This window comes from Miniopterus natalensis, chromosome 6 (assembly GCF_054644295.1).
Source record: "Miniopterus natalensis isolate mMinNat1 chromosome 6, mMinNat1.hap1, whole genome shotgun sequence".
NCBI classification, from domain to species: domain Eukaryota; kingdom Metazoa; phylum Chordata; class Mammalia; order Chiroptera; family Miniopteridae; genus Miniopterus; species Miniopterus natalensis.
The window spans coordinates 56,864,369-56,884,870 of NC_142086.1; the positions used below are offsets into that span (position 1 = coordinate 56,864,369).

The window sequence follows — 20,502 nt, forward strand, 5'->3', positions numbered from 1 at the left end:
GCACAGAGCAGGGGCGTCAGAATAAAATGGTGCAGTTAGAGAATGTTTGCTGGAGAAGATGAACTGTGAAGGGTGATATAGATTTAGCTCCAGAGGAGTGTGGGTGCTGTGGGAGGTGGGAGGTGGGAGGTGGAGCAGTCGGCGGCAGGGGTGGAGAGGGAAGGATGGGCTTTCTAGGAAGAGAGAGCACGCAGAGAAGGCTTGGAGGCCTGAAGCTGCCTGGATATTTGGGGAACTACAAATGGGTCATTAGTCTGGTTACAGCAGAGGATGGGGGTGAGGGAAGTGGAGGAAGAGGAGGCATGCATTGCTCAGGAGTTTGAACTTTCTCCTGAAGACCGTAGGAAGCGAGAAAGGACTGGAAGCATGGGAGTGATGTAGGCGTGATAAACATTGGAATTGCTGCTTTGTCAGCAGTGTGGAGCATGGTTTGAAGGACAGCCTGCAGGAGAGCAAAGAGGCAGCTATCCGGTCGGGAAGCATAAAGGCCTGGACAAATAATGACAAGAAGTTGGTAGAGAAGGGCTCAGAATTCAAAAGGTATTAAGAAGGGTGTGGGCTCTGCAGGGCTTGGTGAATGACTGGCTGTATAGGGGGTGGGGGTTAGAGATGGTTAAAACCATGAATCATTGTAAGCTAAGAGAGGGGCCAGTTGTCATCACCTGGGGTCATCATGACTCCTTGTGTTACTATAAAAAGTTAAGCTAGGGCAGATGTGGCAGACTGGATGCTCCCTGTGGTATGCAAGGGTGCGTATGATCTCTCTGCTCCTGGAGACTCTGGGAAGGTGGCAGTCATCTGCGGTGACTCTCAGGTCAGTGTCATTTTACACAATTCCAGCCAAGTAGATGACTGCATCATCTAGTGCACTGGCTCATTCATCCGTTCATTCATTCATTATATTGGTGAAATATTTATGGGATGCCTACTACTAAATGCCCTCATAGAGTTTACATATTGGTGGGAGTGGGTAAAGGAGGGAGAAATCATACATTGAAGTAAACAAAAATACTTTCAGATAGAGGTGAGAGTTGTTAGAAAATGAAAACAAAGTGAGGGAGAGGGCCTGGGTGGGGGGAGTTGCCAGGAGTGGCTTTAGAAACAGCAGTCAGAGAAGGGCCTGCCAGGAGGTGAACTGAGACGTTAGACCTGAGTGGCCATGGGAGGAGCATCCTGGGGAAGGCACTGAGGCAGGAGCTAGTTTGGTTGCCAGCCCTGTTTAAACCACATCCTGTACCCAGATAACTGCAGTAGCTCCTAACTGGTCTCCCTGCTTTGCTTCTTATGAATGAAGACCTCTCCTCAAAACCTCCAGTACTTTCCATGTCATGGTGAATAAAAGCCAAAGTGCTCACAGTGGCAGCAGGGACCTCCCCCGTCCGGTCCCTCCCTTCGCTCACTGATTGCATACACCTCCTACGCCTTTCCTGCTTACTCCTCTGCTCCAGCCACAGTGCCTGCCTCCTATTACCTGAACACGTCAAACTTGCCCCAAACTTCCGGCCAAGTACTGCATGGCCTGTCCTCACTTCGGGTCTTGGGTTCTGTTTCCAGGGTTCCCAGGACCACACCCAGATTTGAAGATTTGCTATGAGGACACGTAGCACTCAGCATATAATCACACTTGTGGTTATAATTTATTACAGTGAAAGGACACCAGGCAAAGTCAGCAAAGGGAAAAAGTACATGGGGGAACTCTGGAGGATACCAGGCGCAAGCTTCCAAAAGTCTTCTTCCTGTGGTGTCCCTCAGGATTCACTTAATGCCCCTCGCAGTGCATTGTGACAACGTTGTAAAATGTTGTCTACCAGGGAAGCTCACTGCTCAGTGCTCAGGGTTTTTATTGGGAGCTGGTCATGTAGGTAGCCTCTGCCTGGCATATACCAGAATCCAGATTCACAGAAAGAAAGCAGGGCTTCAGCATAAAGCCTGTGGTTTGCACAGTTTAGGCATGGTAGGCCATTCTCCATGGGGATGGTAGGAGCCCTCCTGACATTCCTAGGTGCCACCTTGCAGGCAGGCCTTTCTCGGGATAGCCTTCTCGGGCCTACAGTGTTAACTCTTCAGCACAACTCAGCTAGCTCTTCTCCGTGAGCCCTTCTCCCACCATCCCATTTAAAATAGCAACTGCTCCACCAGCACTTCTTGCCCTCCACTCCCTGTTTAATCTTTCTTCACGGCACTCATCACTATCGAAGATAATATTTAATCGACATTTGTTTATTGTTTGTGTTTCCTATTAAAATATAAGCTTCATGATGTCAGGGGGTTTTGCTTGCTATGTTTACCACTGAATCCTCAGTACCTGGAGAGTGCTTGACACACGGTCAACCTCACTAACATGTGAGGATCAAAAACAGAAAAACATGGCACGTGTGGTTAGAACAAAGCCAGCCGTGCAGACAGAGGGAGGAGATGTGGTTGCTGAGCAGACGCCAGGTCTGCGCAGATGGCGAGCTTGTGGTCGCAGGAAGGTATTTATATGAACATATTTCTTAAGTCTTCATGACTCCCCCATAGAGTGGTCCAAACCAGATCTTTACCTTTCCTTAACTTCACCTCACTCCCAGCTCTCCTCAGGGCCACACGTCTGTCTTTTTCCCTTTGCCATTTAGTTGACAGTGGAATCCAGAGCCTCCTATTCTGTGCAGTATAACACTTCTGCCCTAGAACTTTCCACATTGTAATAATTTAATTATTTGTATAATTTAATATGTGAGTTCTCCAGTAGGCTGAAAATTTCTGACTTGTTGACACTGTATCCTTGGTGCCTACCCCAGAACTCAATGAATGCTTGAATGAATGACTTGCTCTTCTCCAGAGTGCAGATGACCCTGGACTAGGCCACACTTTTTGCGAAAGGAAGAGCTTGCCTAGGTTCCCCAGCCCTACACTCTCAGCCTAAAACCTGAATCAGCATCTCCCTAGCCTCCCTCTAGGATTAGAGCACACAGTGTCAGGCAGGCATCTGCCTCACCATGCCCTGGCTGTGATGCTTGGCTGTGCATGTTCACTTTGCAGGAGCCCTTGGAAAAAGCCCAGCTGCTTGCGATAATTGGGGACCAGCTCATCCAAAGCCACCACTATGCAGCAGACTCTATCAGACCCAAGTGTGTGGAGCTGAGGCACCTCTGCGATCACTTTATCAATGAAAACAAGAAAAAATATGACATTTTAGGAAAGTCTTTGGAGTTGCATAGACAGCTGGATAAGGTGAGCAAAACAAAGCTGTGACCATGTGTCTGCAAAATTTCCTGTAAAGCAGCTTTAATCATACCTGACCTCCCTGCCCCACATGGTTGCTGAGAAGATAAAGAACTTCATGTGAAACAGTGCTCAAAAGGCATTAAAAGCTGCAGATTCTAGGTCATAGAGGCGCTGAAGGTCAAAAGTGCTCAGCTATCCCACCACATCCTATTAGAATGAACTAAGTCCATTTCCCTCTGTGCGGACCCAGACTTAAAGAGTGTGTTTTGGCTTGGCCCTGTGGGACTCCTCCCCACCCCCTTCAGGTATATAGAGACCAAGAACTATATTTGCAAAGTGCTTCTTCTCACCTGAAAGCATCGGATTGTGAATCCTTTTGGAGAAGCTTAAGTTATAATAACCATTATACACTCCTACCATTTATTGAGCACCTACTATGTTCCTACTGGGAGCATAACTATGTCATCTATTTAATCTCATTTTATAGAGTGAGAAACTGATATTCAACCTGGTTAAGTCAGTGGGTTGCAACATTTAGTGGATGAGAATTGCCAGGTGAGCTTGCTGTATTGCAGATTCCCTGGCATGCCGCTCTGGAGACTGAGATTCAGTAAGTCTGAGATGATGCCAAGGAGTCAGTGTTTTCATCAAGTGTCCAGGTGATTCTGGTGCAGGTGTTACAGGGACGCACTGACAAACCCTGGGATAAGTGACAGCCCAAGACCACACATGGAGTAAATAGGGGATTGCAGATTTGAAGTCAGGACTGCCAAATTCCAAACCCCAGGCTCCTTAGACCAGATAGCAATGTTGTGTGTGCAGAGGGATCATAGGGAGGGAGGGAGTTTGGCCTCTGGTACCCTTTGGCAGTGATCTCTTGGGAAAGTGCCCAGTCAACAGGGGCAGTGATCTCTGGAGCCTTCTCTGTCAACTCTTCCTAGGCAGCATGTGGCTCATGGCCATGAGTTGGTGAGCTCCATTCCTATAGCCCTTTCTCTCTGATGGCTGGGGGCACCTACCCAGGCTTTTTACACCATCCCATTGCCAAAGAGATTTTTAAGGTCAATGAAATACAGCTGTTCCAGAAGCAAGAGGCTCAGGAGGACCTGGTGAGCAGCCTGCTCTGTGTGCTGAGCTCTCTGCAGGATCAGCTACTGTTTCCCTCGCTCCGTATCTGCTGTAGAGACAAGCCTAATGCTGAGGTGTGGAGGGTGTGTGTGTGTTTCCGGGAGAGCATGCAGCCACTGTGACTCTGCGGAAGGCCCCAGCTTAATGTTTCCTGCAGATCTAGGCATGATGTTTCAAGACAAAGTCTTCACAGTATATATTAAAGCATGATTTCATATTATTTTGAAAATCCAAAAATGTAGGAAAGAGGAGGAAAAAAGTTACTGATGGACACCTATGCATTCCACTTCCCTTCTCATCCCCACACAGTGGTAATCATTAATCTTTAAATATCTTCATTGTTTTTTGTTATTCTAAAAGTAGTACGCATTCAATGTAGATAATTTAGGGGAAAAATAAAGACATTATTGCTGTTCTGAGTTACAGAACTTTTTATCCTTGGATGTCTTCCTGGGAAAGACAAATGACAATAAGTGCAAATGTGGGCAGAGAAAAGTGGTGTTTTTGTTAAAAGGACAGTCCCTCCTTCAGGAAGGCATGTAGGGGCTGGGTCTGATGCCTTATTCATGACCCTGTGCTCTTGTAACCAATTAGGAGGCAAGACAAGTGGCCTAGAAGGTCAACCCGAAAAGTCATTGATTACATTTCTCTGTAGTTAGACCTAATCATTGGTTACATGTCTCTATAGTTTGACCAAACTTAGAAATGCTTCACTTTCTCCTCCTGGAGGGTAGTAATTACTGTGAGTAGAAAACAGAATAATGTTTACACGATTCATTTCATTGATTGGGTGGCTTCCCTGAGAAGTGGACAGATGTAAAATTATCTTGGGTTTGTCCACCTCTCGGTTGTATTTACAGTGGTTAGACCTCTCAACTTGATCCTGTCCCTTGACAATTTCCCAGTGTCTTGGAGTCCTGGTAGACCCAGAGGAGCTCAGGCCTCCTGAGGACTGTTGTGGCCATGCCAACTGCACAGGGTACTGTGTTTCTTTTCAAAAGGTCAGCCAGTGGTGTGAAGCTGGAATCTACCTCTTGGCTTCCCAAGCTGTAGACAAGTGCCAGTCGCGAGAGGGTGTTGACGCTGCACTGAACGACATTGAGGCATTCCTGGAAACAACAAAGGAGTGCCAGCTGCCCAGACCCAAGGAGTTTTACAACCAGTTAGAGCTGGTCCTCACCCCTGACAGAAAGGTAATCTTGATGGGTTATTTTCATCCTGGGGTTGGGAAGGAGGCATTGAGGGCCTTTGCCTGTTGCGTAAGAAAGTCGATATAGGATATACTGAGAGGGTTAACTAGTTCTTGAGCTCTCAGGTGACCTCTTAGACTCCTGGAAAACTGACTCTTTACAGTCTGACTCAAATATCACCTTCAGTCATTCATTTCTGTACACATCCCTATGAGCATCTCTAATGTATCATGCACTGTGCTGAGGACACAGCAGTGAACAGAAATAGACATGGTTCCATCCCCCAGGCAATTTACAGTTTAGTGGGAGAGGCTAAACACAAAACACAAAAATGTGTTCCAAGGTGAGATAAGTGCTCCAGAGTTGGGATTCAAGATCCTATCAGGTATATGGCAGAGGAACTTGACCTGGACTGGGGGTGATTTGAACCAAGTCCTAGATAATGAGGAGAGAAGATGGGGGTCCTTTCCAGTCAGAAGGAATAGCAGGTGCCGAGGTCGCAGGGCTGGAAGGAGCCTGGCACAAGTGCAGAACCCAAGGGACAGGGGTAGCTGGAGTGCAGAGAACAAACAAAGAGTGTTTGGGGTAAGATTAGAGAGGGAGAGATAAGGTGGGCTTTGTGGGTGATATTAAGGAGTTTGGCCTTTAGTCTAAGAACAGTAGGAAGTCACTACAGAATTTAAGCAGGGGAATAACTTGATCAGATTTGCATTTTGAGGGGAGCACTCTTCTGTGAAGCCAGCAGAGTTATGAGTTGTGTGCCTTCCACTAATATCCACATCACTTTGTACGTACCTCTGCTTGAATGGCTTTTTCACCTCTTTTGAGTCATGGATCCTTTTGAGAATCTGATTCACCTATTTTTAGGTAGTTTGATATAGTCAGTTTTTACAAAGACATGGGCAGGCTTTGGGGAACCCAACAGGAATGGTGAAGTGCCCTGGGGCTAGCAAGAAACAGGAATCAGTTACCACCCCTAATCCTGAAAGGCAAAGGGGACCCAGGAAGTGATAAAGCTGTGACTGTAAGAAAGGCCACTGGTAAAGGCTGTGGCTTTGGGCAGAGAAATACAGCCACTGGTGGAGAAATATATACCCAAAAGGTCTTGGGTTTGATTTCCGATCAGGGCACATATCCAGGTTGCATGTTTAATCCCTGGTTGGGGTACACATGGGAGGCAACCTCTCTGTCTCTGTCTCTGTCTCTGTCTCTCTCCCTCTTCCCCTCTCTCTAAAATCAATTTTTAAAAAAATATCCCCAAAGCCCATCTATTCTTCTTTTGGTTTGAAGTAAAATTCTAGGTTTAAGATTAAATATCCTGTGTGTTAGAGAAATTTTTATCCACTGAAGAGTAATGACTTTGTTGTCAAAACTGATACTTTATGCATATAGAAATATTCCAAGATATATGTATATACACAGGTTGGTATAGACACATGTATCTCCTTACTTGGACAGTAGAGAGGCCGAGAAGCAATGAGACACCAGTATCAATGAGCACACCTAGCGTTCCAGATCTTGGTTTCTAACACCATTCTCCAATAAAAGAGACCCAGGTTCTTTGGCGATATGGCTGATTCTAGAACTGGGGCAGGAAATATACAAGGTGACCCTAGAGCATCTTACAATGCTAAAAAGTAAGGAACTGCTAAAAACAAAACAAACCAGCCCAGCTGGCATGGCTCAGTGGTTGAGCTTTGACCCATGAACCTGGAGGTCACGGTTTGATTCCCAATCAGGGTACATGTCTGGATTGAGGGTTCGCTCCCCAATAGGGGATGTGCAGGAGGCAGCTGATCAATGACTCTCTCATCATTGATGTTTCTATCTCTCTCTCCCTCTTCCTCCCTCTCTCTGAAATCAATAAAAAACATATCTTTAAAAAACAAACAAAAAAACAAAAACAAACCCCTCAATGATGGAACATAGGAGGCAATTGAAAGACCTTCCCATGGCCAAAGCTGGAACAATTTGAGCATCAAAATAAATAGTGTACTATTGGATTACAATCCAAAGTATAAAATAGATCTCCATTAATTCAAACTGATATAAATAAATGATGGAATAAATAAATAAATAAATAGGGGAGAGGAAACTAATTTCACATGCAGAAAATTATTTCTGCATGTAATAATTTTTTAAATAATAAAAATAACATATCAAAATTGATTCAACCATATCAATAATAATCCAAGTTATTTATGTAGATGCTTAGCCCTCAAGGAGGTGGAACAAAACTTCCCCATTCTTACATGCGGGCTGCATATTACTGATTTTGTTCCAAAGGGTACAGTATGGGGAGGGAGAGATAAAGAATGACTTCACAGTGGAGAAAACTAACGCACACTACCTCAGCCAGGTGATCATGGTCAACGTTAAGTCATGCAGATAGTATGTACCCTTGATGTGATGTGATGAAAATGGCACTTTACTTCTCTGGTCTTGCCCCCCAAAACCATAACTTCAGTCCAATCATGAGAAAAACATCAGATAAATATCAACTGACAGACATTCTATAAAATACCTGAACAATATTCCTCAAAGAGTCAAGGCCACTGAAAACCAGGAAAGGCTGAGAAATGGTCACAGCCAAGAGGAGTGGAAGTCATGACAACTAAATGTAATATGATATCCTGATGGGACCCTGGTGGGGGGAAGGCACATTAGATAAAAAGTGAGGAACCTAACTAAAGTCTGTACTTTATTTAATAGTAATAATTTTTTAAATAATAAAAATAACATATCAAAATTGATTCACTAACTGTAACAAATGTACCATAGTAATTAGTGTAAGCTGTCAATAACCGTGGGAACTGGGTGTGGAGTATAGGGGAACTCTATACTATTTTGCAATTTTTCTGTAAATCTAAGACTATTCTAAAAAAGAAAATGTGTTTCTAAAGAACTGGTACTCTAAGTCTAAAAGGCTGAATCTGTTACACTTCAGACATAACGATGATCGAAAGGACATCAGTCATTAAACTGTTGTTCTCGTAGCAGCCAGCGCGTCCGTGTCTGAGGCTCCTCCAGGCACGTCCCTAATACATGGCCGTTGTGCCTCCCCCTTAGTGCTGCTGTTGTGATTTTTCTCCCTCATTCACTTTCACACCCCGTGCAGAGAATGAAGCAGTCTCAGTAGCAAATAGCAAGATTCAATTTTTCAGATATTCATTGGGTACCCAGTTTGTGCTTTATTCTGAGAATACAATACAGTCCAGTCCCTGCAGTCAAGGTGCTGGCAGTGTCTTAGAAGACAAACACTTGCCCAGCAAACGCTCCTGGGTCCAAGAGCATGTGAACGGGGGGAGGGGGGGGGGACAGAGGGGCACACAGGCGGCAGTGGTCAGGGTCAAGTATGGAGAGCCTGGCGCTGCAGGATGAGTGAGGTGCCACCGCGGGGCTTTTGAACAGGTAAGTTACATGATCAGATTTACCTTTTAGAAAGATAATTCTGAAAAAGACTAGAAAGATGATTCTGATTGTGGCATGGACAATGGATTTGCAAGTAAAAAGAGGACAGAGGTAAGGGGGAATGCAGGTATTAATGTTCCACCAACTTCCCCCGGTCTGAGTTTAGGAATTCAGTTTCTTTTGAATGCCTCAGTTAATTCAGTGAACCATTTTCAGTGTTCACTCTGGGATCTTAAGGGGTAGATGCAAAAGGGCAGAGATGATTCGCGCCCTGCCCAGTCCACGTGGTGAGCCGTTGGACTCTAGCATGTGGCACTGACCTCACACCAGGGCTGCAGGTCATGCATTGTTAATTTGACAGCCATTTGTTCAGTCAGATTTTTTTCTCTTTTTGCAGCATTTAACACCAGAGTCTCAATTTCCTCAGACTCATCACTGGGCCACAGGGGCAGGGGGTAGTAGTGGCTGGTCACCAATTCTAATCACCATCAAGCTGACATTGCCATCACCCTGACGTAAGGGAATTTGTTTTCTTTTGGGACTTGGACTCATAGCTGTGTTAGCAGAACCTCTGGTGCACTGTACAATGAGCTTCCTGAGGCCAAGAAGCACGTTCTCTGAAGAGACTCTTTAAACACGGACCCTGAGCTTAATCTAGACTAAGGGTCAGCAAAGTATAGCCCGTGGGCCAGAGCTGCCTGCCATCTGTTTTTGTAAGTTTCATTAGAACACAGCCACTCGCATTCATTCCTCTATGATCTATGGCCTATGACTGCCTTTACGTAGCAAGAGCAGAGTGCAGTAGTTGCCACAGAGACCAGATGGTCTGCAAAGCCTGATAGATTTACTGTTTGGACTTTTACAGAGAAGGTTTGCTGACCCCTGGTCTAGACCAATGCTGTCCAATAGAAATATAGTGCAAGTCACAAATGTGAGCTAATGAGATTTTCTAGTAGCCACATTTTAAGAAGGGAAAAGAAATGAAATCAATGTTAATAATTGTTTATTTAACCTATGTCCAAAGCATCATTTCAACATGAAATCTATATAAAAAATTATTGAGATATTTTATGTCCCTTTTTCATTCTAAGTCTTCAAAATCCAGTGTGCGTTTTCTACTGCGAGCACAGCTCAGTTCAGACCAGACCCATTTCAGATGCTGAAGAGCCTCAAATGGCTGGTGGTTACTATATGGACAGTGCAGGTCTACACTCAGGCCCTCCACAGAGTGAGACAAGCCCCAGATCTCAGTGCAGAGGTCAGCCTTGACAGGGTCCTCAGATGTAGGGGAACTGTTTTTCTGTAACTAACACTCCAGTCCTCCCTCAGAGATACTGGCTCCTTCCCTCAGAAGATGGCCCAGCATAAAACAGACAAATTTCCTTTTCCAGTTGCAAAATGTGGCAACCTTTGTGGGTGTGCTGAGACTGTACTTTCAGAATTAGGCATCCTCAAACCACCCTGTGTAGTAGCTCTTCTAATTCTGGGTGCCTTCTTTGGTGGTTAGAATCATCCACAAGACAGATATCAGAGTCAGCATGGCGAAGCACCTTCCTTGACCCACCAGAGCTACAGGGATGTCATGCCGGCAGCGAGGCCAAAAGTTTCAGGCCTTGGTGAAACTCAAAGACACCCAGGTTTTGTTTCTTACTCTCCTGAGCCTCTGCCTTAGAACATGCTCAGTTATGGGAACATCTGTGAGTTTCATCTCTCCCCTGGTATTTCTTCAGTTTATTTTTTTCCAACTTATATAGACAGAAGGAGTCACACTGAACATTTTTTATTATAGGTGTTTGTGGTTTCCTTCATCCTGTTTCAGAACACTTAAACTCTTTTCCCCATTGGGGCCTTTATTTGGGGTATATTCCTTATTTTTAAATTCTCCTATTTTGTAAGTTGGCCTCATGCCTCCATCCATGGCCTATGGCACCCTTTTCTACCATTAATGGTCATGGCTGAGTGAACATTTGTCCTCTCACCGTATATTTACCAAGCACTGCTCTGTGCTAGGCAGCGTGTGGGCACTACGGGTGCAGTAGTGAAAAGGGCACAGCCACTGCCAGTCAGGTGGGAGATGCAGACTCCTGGAAGCACAATTCTGGTGCAAGGCGAGGGTCGCCTGAGGGCGGTTGGGGGTGGGGGGAGAGGGAATGAGTCATGTCCTTAGGCTCAGTGCAGAGCAATCTCATGACTTGCTTTTGTTCCTACAGGCCAGAGCCCAGAAAGTCCTACAGAAGCTGGGAGATGTACAGGAAATATTTCACAAGAGGCAAATGGGTCTGATGAAACTGGCAGCCAGGCAGACTCGCCCGGTACAACCTGTCGCCCCCCATCCTGAGTCCTCTCCAAAATGGATGTCACTGAAAACCAGCCACGCTTCCCCCTTGGGTAGGTTATTTGGGGAAGGAAGCTTTGTGTCTTTGTTTCCATGAGATTGTGGTTGTTTAAGATGAATAGTGCTTGTTGTTTTGACAGATGTTATTTAAAACAAACTACAGATATAAAATACTACAGGCATTGAGGACTTATAAAGTTTGATAAAACTGAGTGCCTGGATGCAAGGTGTAGCTCACAGTCTAGCAAAGGAATAATATAAATGCACAAATAATATCAGCATGAAATAGACTCCATTAAGAACCTTTAAAAGTCCCACCAGATTGTGTCAGCAATGGACTGGTTAAGTTGGTTCTTTGAAAAGATTTTAAAAATACATAAGTCCTTATACCAATCCCACATGGTCTTTTTTTCCCTTTCTTTTTATTGAATTTATTAGAGTGACATTGGTTTGCAAAACCATACGGGTTTCAAGTGTACAACTCAATAAAACATCATCTGCATGCTGCATTGTGTGCCCATCGCCCCAAGCAAAGTTTCTTTCCTGTCCACTTTCCCCCCTTTGCCCACCTCCACCTATCCCCCACCCCTCTTTCCCTCTAGCTATCACCATACTGTCGTCTGTGTCTGACTGATTTATGATATATATGATATATAATATATATTATATGATATATATTATATGATATATAATATATATCATATGATACATATCATATATATACTATTTTGTTGTTGTTGTTAATCCCCTCACCTTTTTTCATTCAATCCCCCAATACCCTTCCCCTCTGACAGCTGTCAGTCTGTTCCAGGTATCCATGTCTCTGTTTCTATTTTGTTTCTCAGTTTATTTTGTTTATTAGATTCCACGTGTAAGTGAGATCATGTCGCATTGGCCTTTCTCTGACTGGTTTATTTCACTTAGTGTAACAATCTCCAGGTCCATCCATGCTGTTGCAAAAGGTAAGAGATCCTTGTTTTGTGGTATGACTGTCCCACAGCTTTTGTGTCCACTCATCTACGGATGGGCACTTGGGCTGTTTCCAGATCTTGGCTATTGTAAATGACACTACAATGAACATAGGGGTGCATATATTCTTTCAAATTGGTGTTTCAGGTTTCTTAGGATATATTCCCAGAAGTGGGATAACTGGGTCAAAAGGCATTTCTATTTTTAATTTTTTGAGGTAACTCCATACTGTTTTCCACAGGGTCTGTACCAATCTGCATTCCCACCAACAGTGCACAAGGGTTCCCTTTTCTCCAAATCCTCACCAGCACTTATTTGTTGATTTATTGATGATAGACATTCTGACAGGTGTGAGGTGATATCTCATTGTGGTTTTAATTTGCATCTCTCTGATGATTAGTGATATTGAGCATTTTTTCATATGTCTATTGGCCATCTATATGTCTTCTTTGGAGAAGTGTCTATTTAGGTCCTATGCCCATTTTTTCATTGGATTGTTCATTTTTTTGGTATTGAATTGTGTAAGTTCTTTATATATTTTGGAAATCAACCCCTTATCAGATGTATCATTGGCAAATATGTTCTCCCATTCAGTGGGTTGCCTTTTAATTTTGTTGATGGTTTCTTTTGCTGTGCAAAAGCTTTTTAGTTTGATGCAGTCCATTTGTGTATTTTTTCCTTTGTTTCCCTTGCCCGAGGAGATGTATCAGTAAAAGTATTGCTAAGAGAAGTGTCTGAAATTATACTGCCTATGTTTTCTTCTAGGATTTTTATGGTTCCATCACTTACATTTAAGTCTTTTATCCAGCTTGAGTTTATCTTCCACATGGTCTTGATTACTGTAGTTTATTATTCAACCTTGAGATCAGGTAGTGTAAGTCTTCCAACTTCGTTCATTTTCAAGGTTGTTTTAGCTATTTTAGTTCCTCTTCATTTTCATATAAATTTTAGAATCCCCTTTCAATTTCTGCTGGTATTATGATTGAGATTGCACTGACTATATTGATCACTTTGGTGAGAACTGTTATCCTACCAATATTGAGTCTTCCAATTCATAAATATTATAACTCTCTATTTATTTAGGTCCTCTTTAATTTCCCTTGGCAATATAGCAGTTTTTAATGTCTTAGGAATTTTATGTGTGTTTTTTTTTAACCCTATAGTAAATAGAATCACCATATGTAACTCTCTGCAGAACAATCTTCTACTTTTGTTTTGGAGTGTAACCACTGAGTGTGGACACAGGCAGGTCACTAACAGGATTTTCAAACACATTTATCTGATTCCTTAGTAACCGAGTCTGTGTCAAAATAAACTGTTATATTTCGCAGTGTAAGGAACATGGGCAGGAAGCTTAGAGATGGGGGCTGAAATGTCAGCTTACTCTTGTTAGCTAGGTGTCTTGGGTACAACATTTAGCCTCTCTGAAGTTAAATAAGAAATGTGAAAAAAATCTTTTTTAATGCCATGTGGCTATAATAAAAGCTAAAATGTACTGAGTGCTTACCATGATCTAAACACTTTGTACATGTTAACCCATTAAAGCCTTGCAGCAACCCGAGCCTCTAGGATTTCTCATTATGCCCCACTCTCCAGATGAAGAAACTAAGGCACAGAGATTTCTCTGTAATGTGTGTCTTGAACATGAAAAAATGAGACTTGAATGATGGCAGTGTGGCTCCCACATCCCTGCCTTTAATTCCGTCACTGTACTTAATAGCATTAAGGACCAGTGCTTCTCAGTCATGGGTATTGGCAATTACAGTGAATGCATTTCTAGCGTCCAGTTATTATACTTAGACTCACTCAGCTTACAGAGATCCTGCAGAAAGTGAGGAGCCCAGAGGATTGTCCATTGCTGTAGAGCAGCTTCAGTGGTCAAATAACCTGGGGCAGCAAACATGTACTTCACTACGGATTTCAACACAACCTCCATGAATAACCCTTAGCGAGCCCAAGCTGCTTCTGGTTAGCTCATAGAATCTGAGGGTTGCGAGGGACTTCTGAAAGTTAGATGGTCAGCCTCCATCAAGGCCACCGAAAATAAGAATCATGGTGATATATTTGAGGCATTAGATGGATGGCATTCTGGCCATGGGACCTAGAAATGCTCAAAATCCTGTCCCGGGTTAATCAGTTGTATCCTATGAGTTTTCCAAGGAAACTGTATATACAAGGTGGTGACGCTGACAAATAAGAATGCAAAGGACCACTTACTTATTAGCCTTGTGACCATCACCCCCAATGCAGCCTTCTCAATAAGTTCTAATCTTCCTGCCAATGGCCATGGAGCCTGTAAGAAGATTCTCTCAGGTGTCTGAGAGGCCTGTGGGAAGGGGACAAGGGAAACAGAGTGACAGAGAGAACTCAAGAGCAAGAAAGTCCAGTTCCCTCTTGACTCAGCCAACTGACCCGTCCCACAGTCCCATGACCCACTAATAAATATAATTCCATCAGTTCTGGCGTCCAACTGCTAGGTCATCAGATTAGCAACAACTCCTTCTGGCTAAGGCATTCATGGCCATCCCCTATATAATCATAGTATGAGTGTGTGTGTGTGTGTGTGTATGTGTGTGTATATATATAGAGAGAGAGCATTTCAAAGAATATTGTAAGGAAATATACCAAGTGGTTGTGTTTAAGTAAGATTTTAAGATTATTCAAATTTTCTGTAATAAGCACAAATTAATTACCTGTATTATGGAAAAATATATTCAACAGTATGTGATACCTAGACTTGAACCTGGTCTTCTAATCCAACAACAACTTCAAGTGCACTACACATGAAAAATGCTCAAGCAGCAGCACCTAGAAGGACCCCTGAAGTATGAAAGTCAAGGAGGACTGCAGAAGGAAAGTGATGCTTTATCTGATCCTTAAAAATACGAATGATGGAAGCTATCGTCTTTACCACATTACATCACTTACTGATCTGTTGTGGCTGGATGTTTCATGTGGTGTGGGATATGACTTTTGTCTCTTTGGCTCAAATGCCAAGTGCCCGGGGTCAAGGACTCTATTTCACTATTGCATCTCTCCTTCACCTCTAAGTTCACCTACCACCTTGGAAACCACTGCAGCAACTCAGTTTAGCTTTGTTAATCAACTGCCTCAACACGGTCCTGCTGCTTGTTCCAGTCCAGCTGAGCACTGAGTTATTTAGAAGCCGGATCACCAAATTAATGGCAGGTTTTCTTTGTCCCTATAGCTCCTCTTCAGAAAACATCTGAGGAACCTTATGTGGAGACAGATTTGAACTCCCTGGAAAAAGTAGATGACAAGACTAAATATGAAGGCAAGGTAAGATCACCCTTCTTGTACTGATAGAAGTTTCTGGTATGAGAGACTGTTGCTGCCATAATTATCAATAAATCAAGTTCCCCTGTTTCACACCTATCATCAGCTCCAGAAAATATGCCCATAAAGGCATGTAGCATGGACTAGTGCTCCCAAGAGCTGAGGTTTGTAGGATTTCTTCCTTTTCTTTCTTCTTAATTGCAACTAGATATGGAAAACTGGTCATGCACATAACTGTTGGTAGATATTGTTTTATTGGAGGAAGTCATTTTATTCATTCCTACAATCATATCTAAAATTGGTAGAACAGCCCTGGCTGAATGGCTCACTTGGTTGGAGCATCATCCCACATACCAAAAGGTTGTGGGTTTGATTCCCAATCAGGGCACATACCTGGGTTTTAGGTTCAATCCCTGGTTGCGGTGTGTGCAGGAGGCAACTGATTGATGTTTCTCTCTCTTCTTCTCTCTCTAAAATCAATAAAAACATATCCTCAGGTGAGGATTTAAAAAATGGTAGTACAGTGTATAGTTTATGTATAAAAAGCACATGAAAAAATCGCACAGAGCTACACACATGCACACACACATACACATGCACACAGAGTGCATGTGTAACTGTTGAACTCTGAGTAAGCTCTAAGGATTGTGCCAATGTCATTTTCTTGGTTTTAATATTATATACTCTGTGGGGATACGAGGTTGGTACATATCTGCAAATCAATAAATGTGATACACCACACAAACAAAATGAAGGGTAAAAAACTCATGATCATATCAATAGATGCAGAAAAGCATTTTATAAAATCTGGCACTGATTTACAATAAAAACTCTCAGCAAAGTGGGAATAGAGGGGACATACCTCAATGTAATAAAGACTATAGGCTATATAGGACACACCCACAGCCAACATCATACTCAGTGGGCAAAAACTAAAAGTGTTTCCCTTAAGATGGGGAACAAGACAGGGATGTCGGCTTTCACCACTCTTATTCAACACAGTACTGGAAGTGCTAGCCACAGCAATCAGACAAGAAGAAGAAATAAAAGGCATCCAAATTGGAAAGGAAGAATAAAACTCATTATTTGAAGATGACATGATACTATACACGGAGAACCCTAAAGATTCTACCAAAAAACTACTAGAACTGATCAATGAATTCAGTAAAATAGCAGAATACAAAATAAGTATCCAGAAATCAGTTGCATTTTTCTGCACCAAAATGTTCTATCAAAAAGGGAAACTAAGAAAACAATACCATTCACAATTGCTTTAAAAAGAATAATACCTAGGAATAAATTTAACCAAGGATGTGAAAGACTTGTACTCAGAAAATTATAAGTCATTGAAGAAAGAAATTGAAGAGCAGCAGTGGGAGTCTTATTCAAACAGCTCATAGATAAAACCGGTAATTCTTCCCATAGAACCCCAAGCATATATCTTTACACCATTAGCCATAGACTGGCCCCTGAGTCCCATAACCAAACCTCTGTCATTCAGTCTTGCTTGTCCCAGATCACTTCTACTGGAAACCATGAGATCACCTGCCTGCCCTCCTCAGTGAAGGTGGTGTGGCCTGTCTGATGGGAACCTCATGGCTGTTCAGGGAACTGCTGGGACGCCATTCCCATTTCCCATCATGAGCTTCATCTGGACTGTGGGTGCTCCACAAAGTGCACCCCTTGGATGGAAGCAGGGTGGGAGTTGCGGGGGAGAAGCTGTGTGGTTAGTAAATGCTGAAACTTGAGGAAGCAAAGAAGCTGCAGCTAGGAAACAACACCTCTCAGACCCAGCCTGGTGGAAGGCTGCCTTGGACAGGACAAGTCGTTTCCTCCCATTGAGACTTTTGCTGTATTTCTTAATTTATATAAGTGTTTGATTTCCTTAAGTCAAATAAACAGCTCTTTTAACCAGTTCTGAAGAATGCACTGCAGGGAGCTGCATTCAGGGATCAAATTTGAGTTTCCCATAGCCGGCACTTTTACATAGAAGGCAAACTGACAAACACACAAAGAACACCAGAGTTTGACAACTAGACTAGGGATTGTCACTCAAGGATGTCTTGGATTGCCCTGCAGGCATTCCTCAACCCTCCAGAGTACAACGCAGGTTGGGCCCTTAATCCAGCGTCCTGGAGACAGCTCCTGCCTGACCCACCAGAAACCAAGCATGCCCAGAACTGAAACTACCTTTCCAACAACCCTATACCCCAAATGGGAATAAAAACACTAATTAAAGTGACCACAGGGGTTGACCTACCCACCTCCCTTCCGAAGTGCTGAACGAAACAGATTCAGGTGGCCACTCTACTTGGATTTTGAGGGGGCCAGGCCACCATTCCAGTGTTCAGCATCAAGCAGGGGTCCCCTAAAGAACAGGTCCTCCTGCTACAGTGGAGAAGCAAGCCTGTAAGCCCCTGATGAGCTGCCGCTGCTGACTGCTCCACCAAGCATCCACTCCGGGGCCAGGGGGAGTCGCTTAGGAGAGTTCCATCTGAGTCACCAAATTTGTTACCAAACTCAAGGGGTTCGCCACTTGGGGTGTTCTATTAAAAAACCAGACATGGTTGTCACAAAGTAGTTTTGTTTACTTACAACAAATAAAGGATACAGGGGATTCATAGCCAAAGCTCTGTCTCCCCGGAAAGGTGGTTTAGCCATTGCTAAATAGTGTATATACACTATTTAGTCATACGTGTTGGTTTCTTCTTTGCAGTTGACCACACTTATCTGGTTGAGAGCTTGTCAGGCTCATCCTATTTACATCTGGTCTGCAAAATACTGTGCTACATTATAACATTGAGCAAGCAGAGCATTTAGTAAGAATGGCTCTCCATGGAGACCCTTGTCCTATCTAACACATAGGTTATTAAGAGGAACACAAAGAGGCTGACTGACATTAAGAATAGTCATTGCTGCTTGTGTTCTGTAGCCACTGTCCAAGACAGAGGACCAAGATGGAGAGAACATGCATCGGGCTCCAGGTGACAATTCTGACATCTTTTTGGCTTTCAGTCTAAAACCCAAAGATGAAACGAAACTACAGCCAGTGTAGGAGCATGAATCGTCACATTGTGATAAATGCCCCTCCTTGTCCTCAAGAAAAATGCTCACAGAAACAAACCAAAAAAAGCTATACACCAAAACCATGCATGATTGCTACTAGAGTCACTGACACTCACTACCTGCAACAAAATCACAACATGATTTTGTCATCATCAGAGAACTCATTTTCTGAAAAGGTGCTCCATCTGTCTGGCAGGGTGATCCTTGTTCTGGTCCGCAGGAACTTGACAAACTAAAAGTGACAAAGTTGCTGAGATGCTCGAGACTTTCAGGACCATCTGGCAGCCACGTGGCCATGTGCTGGGCTCACCGACACAGTCGGGAAAGCCCAGGGGTGGGAAGGTGGAGATTGGCTGTGACTGCTGCGACAGTGATGTGGTCCTTCCTGTCCTTCCTGTTGCCAGCTGGAGGCTGAAAGCATGACTCACAGGGGCTGCCTTCCCCGGCTCACATCACAGCTTCTTCGAGCTGGAAAGAAGCCAGAGGCTTGATGAGAATTCCCTTTTCCTGAGTGAACCCTCAGAATGAAGGAAGTGCTACTAGCTGTGAGTGCCAACGAACAGTGTCCCTGGCACCTATTAACTTGATTTAAAGTAGCAGAGGCCTTTTCAGGCTTCTGAGCAAACAGGCTCCTTCACAAAAATTTACAAAAAAAAAAAGCCAAGGCTGGAAAGGAATGGAGAGGGAAGGGAATGGTTGCTGACACTGACTGAGGGCCAGACATTGTGCTGGGTGCTGTAGGGACCCAGTGTCATTGCAAGTCCTCAGCATCTTGTGAGCAAGATAATTGTGTCCCTTGTTTTATCCCTGATGCTGTGGAGACTCTGAGAAGTTAAGAGTTTCCCCAAGGGTCGTACAACTAGTAAATGGTGGAACCGGGATTTGAAACTAGCCATTTACATAATAGCAGTTTACTTACCTATCTAACTTAACCTATCTACCTGATTCCTTACTTAATCTACCTAACTAGCAGTTTGCTTAATCTCTCATGCTCTAAATTTCCTCTTCTGAAAAATGGGGACTTAAAAAGTTACCTCAGAGATGGTCTATTAAATGAAAAATACATGGAAAGCACCTGGCATGATGCCTGACATCGAGCCAGTTTTTAGTAATTTTAGTTTCCCGTTTCATCCACTGTTTATAGATAGAATGTTCTGTGTAAAAGACCAAAAGGAGCTGAAGGAAGGTCAGGTTCATGTCTAAAATTGAATAGCTTTTCCTAATCTCAAATATGTACCTTTTTGCCCAATGATAACAGATTAGGGCCAAATGCAGTTCCTTGCTTTTTCATTCCTTTGAATCCCACAAGCTTTCATTTGCCTTTCTAATTCTCAGCAAGAGAATTGTATGAACTGTAAGTACATTTCAGTGTTCACCTTCTATGATGTTTGAAGTCTTGTCACTCTTAGAGTTAATAAGAGATTCAGAGAATCCACCAAATTCTTGAGGCAGCCCCCAACCAAGTTCTCTGAAGAATTTCTAGAATGAAGATTCTCAAGGTTTCTATATGCACTGCAGCCCTGAGAAGCTTCTTAATAATGCAGGCTCTCAGGTCCCATCCTCAGGGATTCTGATTCAGGAGTAGGGTCCAGGAATCTGAATTTTTAACTTGCACATTTGGTGGCAAGAATGCAGGTGGGACAAGGACCGTCTTTGGTCACACTGGCTGGAGGCTATATTCATAGACTGTGAGGACTCGGGATAAAGGTGAACTCATTAAGGTGGGTATGGAGCTCTTAGACTAAGATAGAATCCAGAATTCAGAGGCATGAGGGCACAATTATATTAATCTATGAGAATATATTTTCACTAAAGGAGCTAAAAAGAGAAAATAATAGTAAGACCACTGTTGGCTTTGCTCTTTGACCAATAAAAAATTGACATGACTGAAATATTTGA

At 43.3% G+C, this 20,502-nt stretch overlaps 1 protein-coding gene across 1 annotated transcript in view; it reads left to right on the forward strand.

The window, feature by feature from the left end:
• MCF2L2 (MCF.2 cell line derived transforming sequence-like 2) overlaps window positions 1-20,502 on the forward strand; it is a 149,299-nt gene that overhangs the window by 63,864 nt on the left and 64,933 nt on the right. Inside the window, exons 11-14 of the mRNA XM_016218026.2 lie at window positions 3,022-3,213; window positions 5,337-5,528; window positions 11,147-11,324; window positions 15,449-15,540. Coding sequence (XP_016073512.2) covers window positions 3,022-3,213; window positions 5,337-5,528; window positions 11,147-11,324; window positions 15,449-15,540 — 654 coding nt within the window. The remainder of the gene's footprint in view (window positions 1-3,021; window positions 3,214-5,336; window positions 5,529-11,146; window positions 11,325-15,448; window positions 15,541-20,502) is intronic.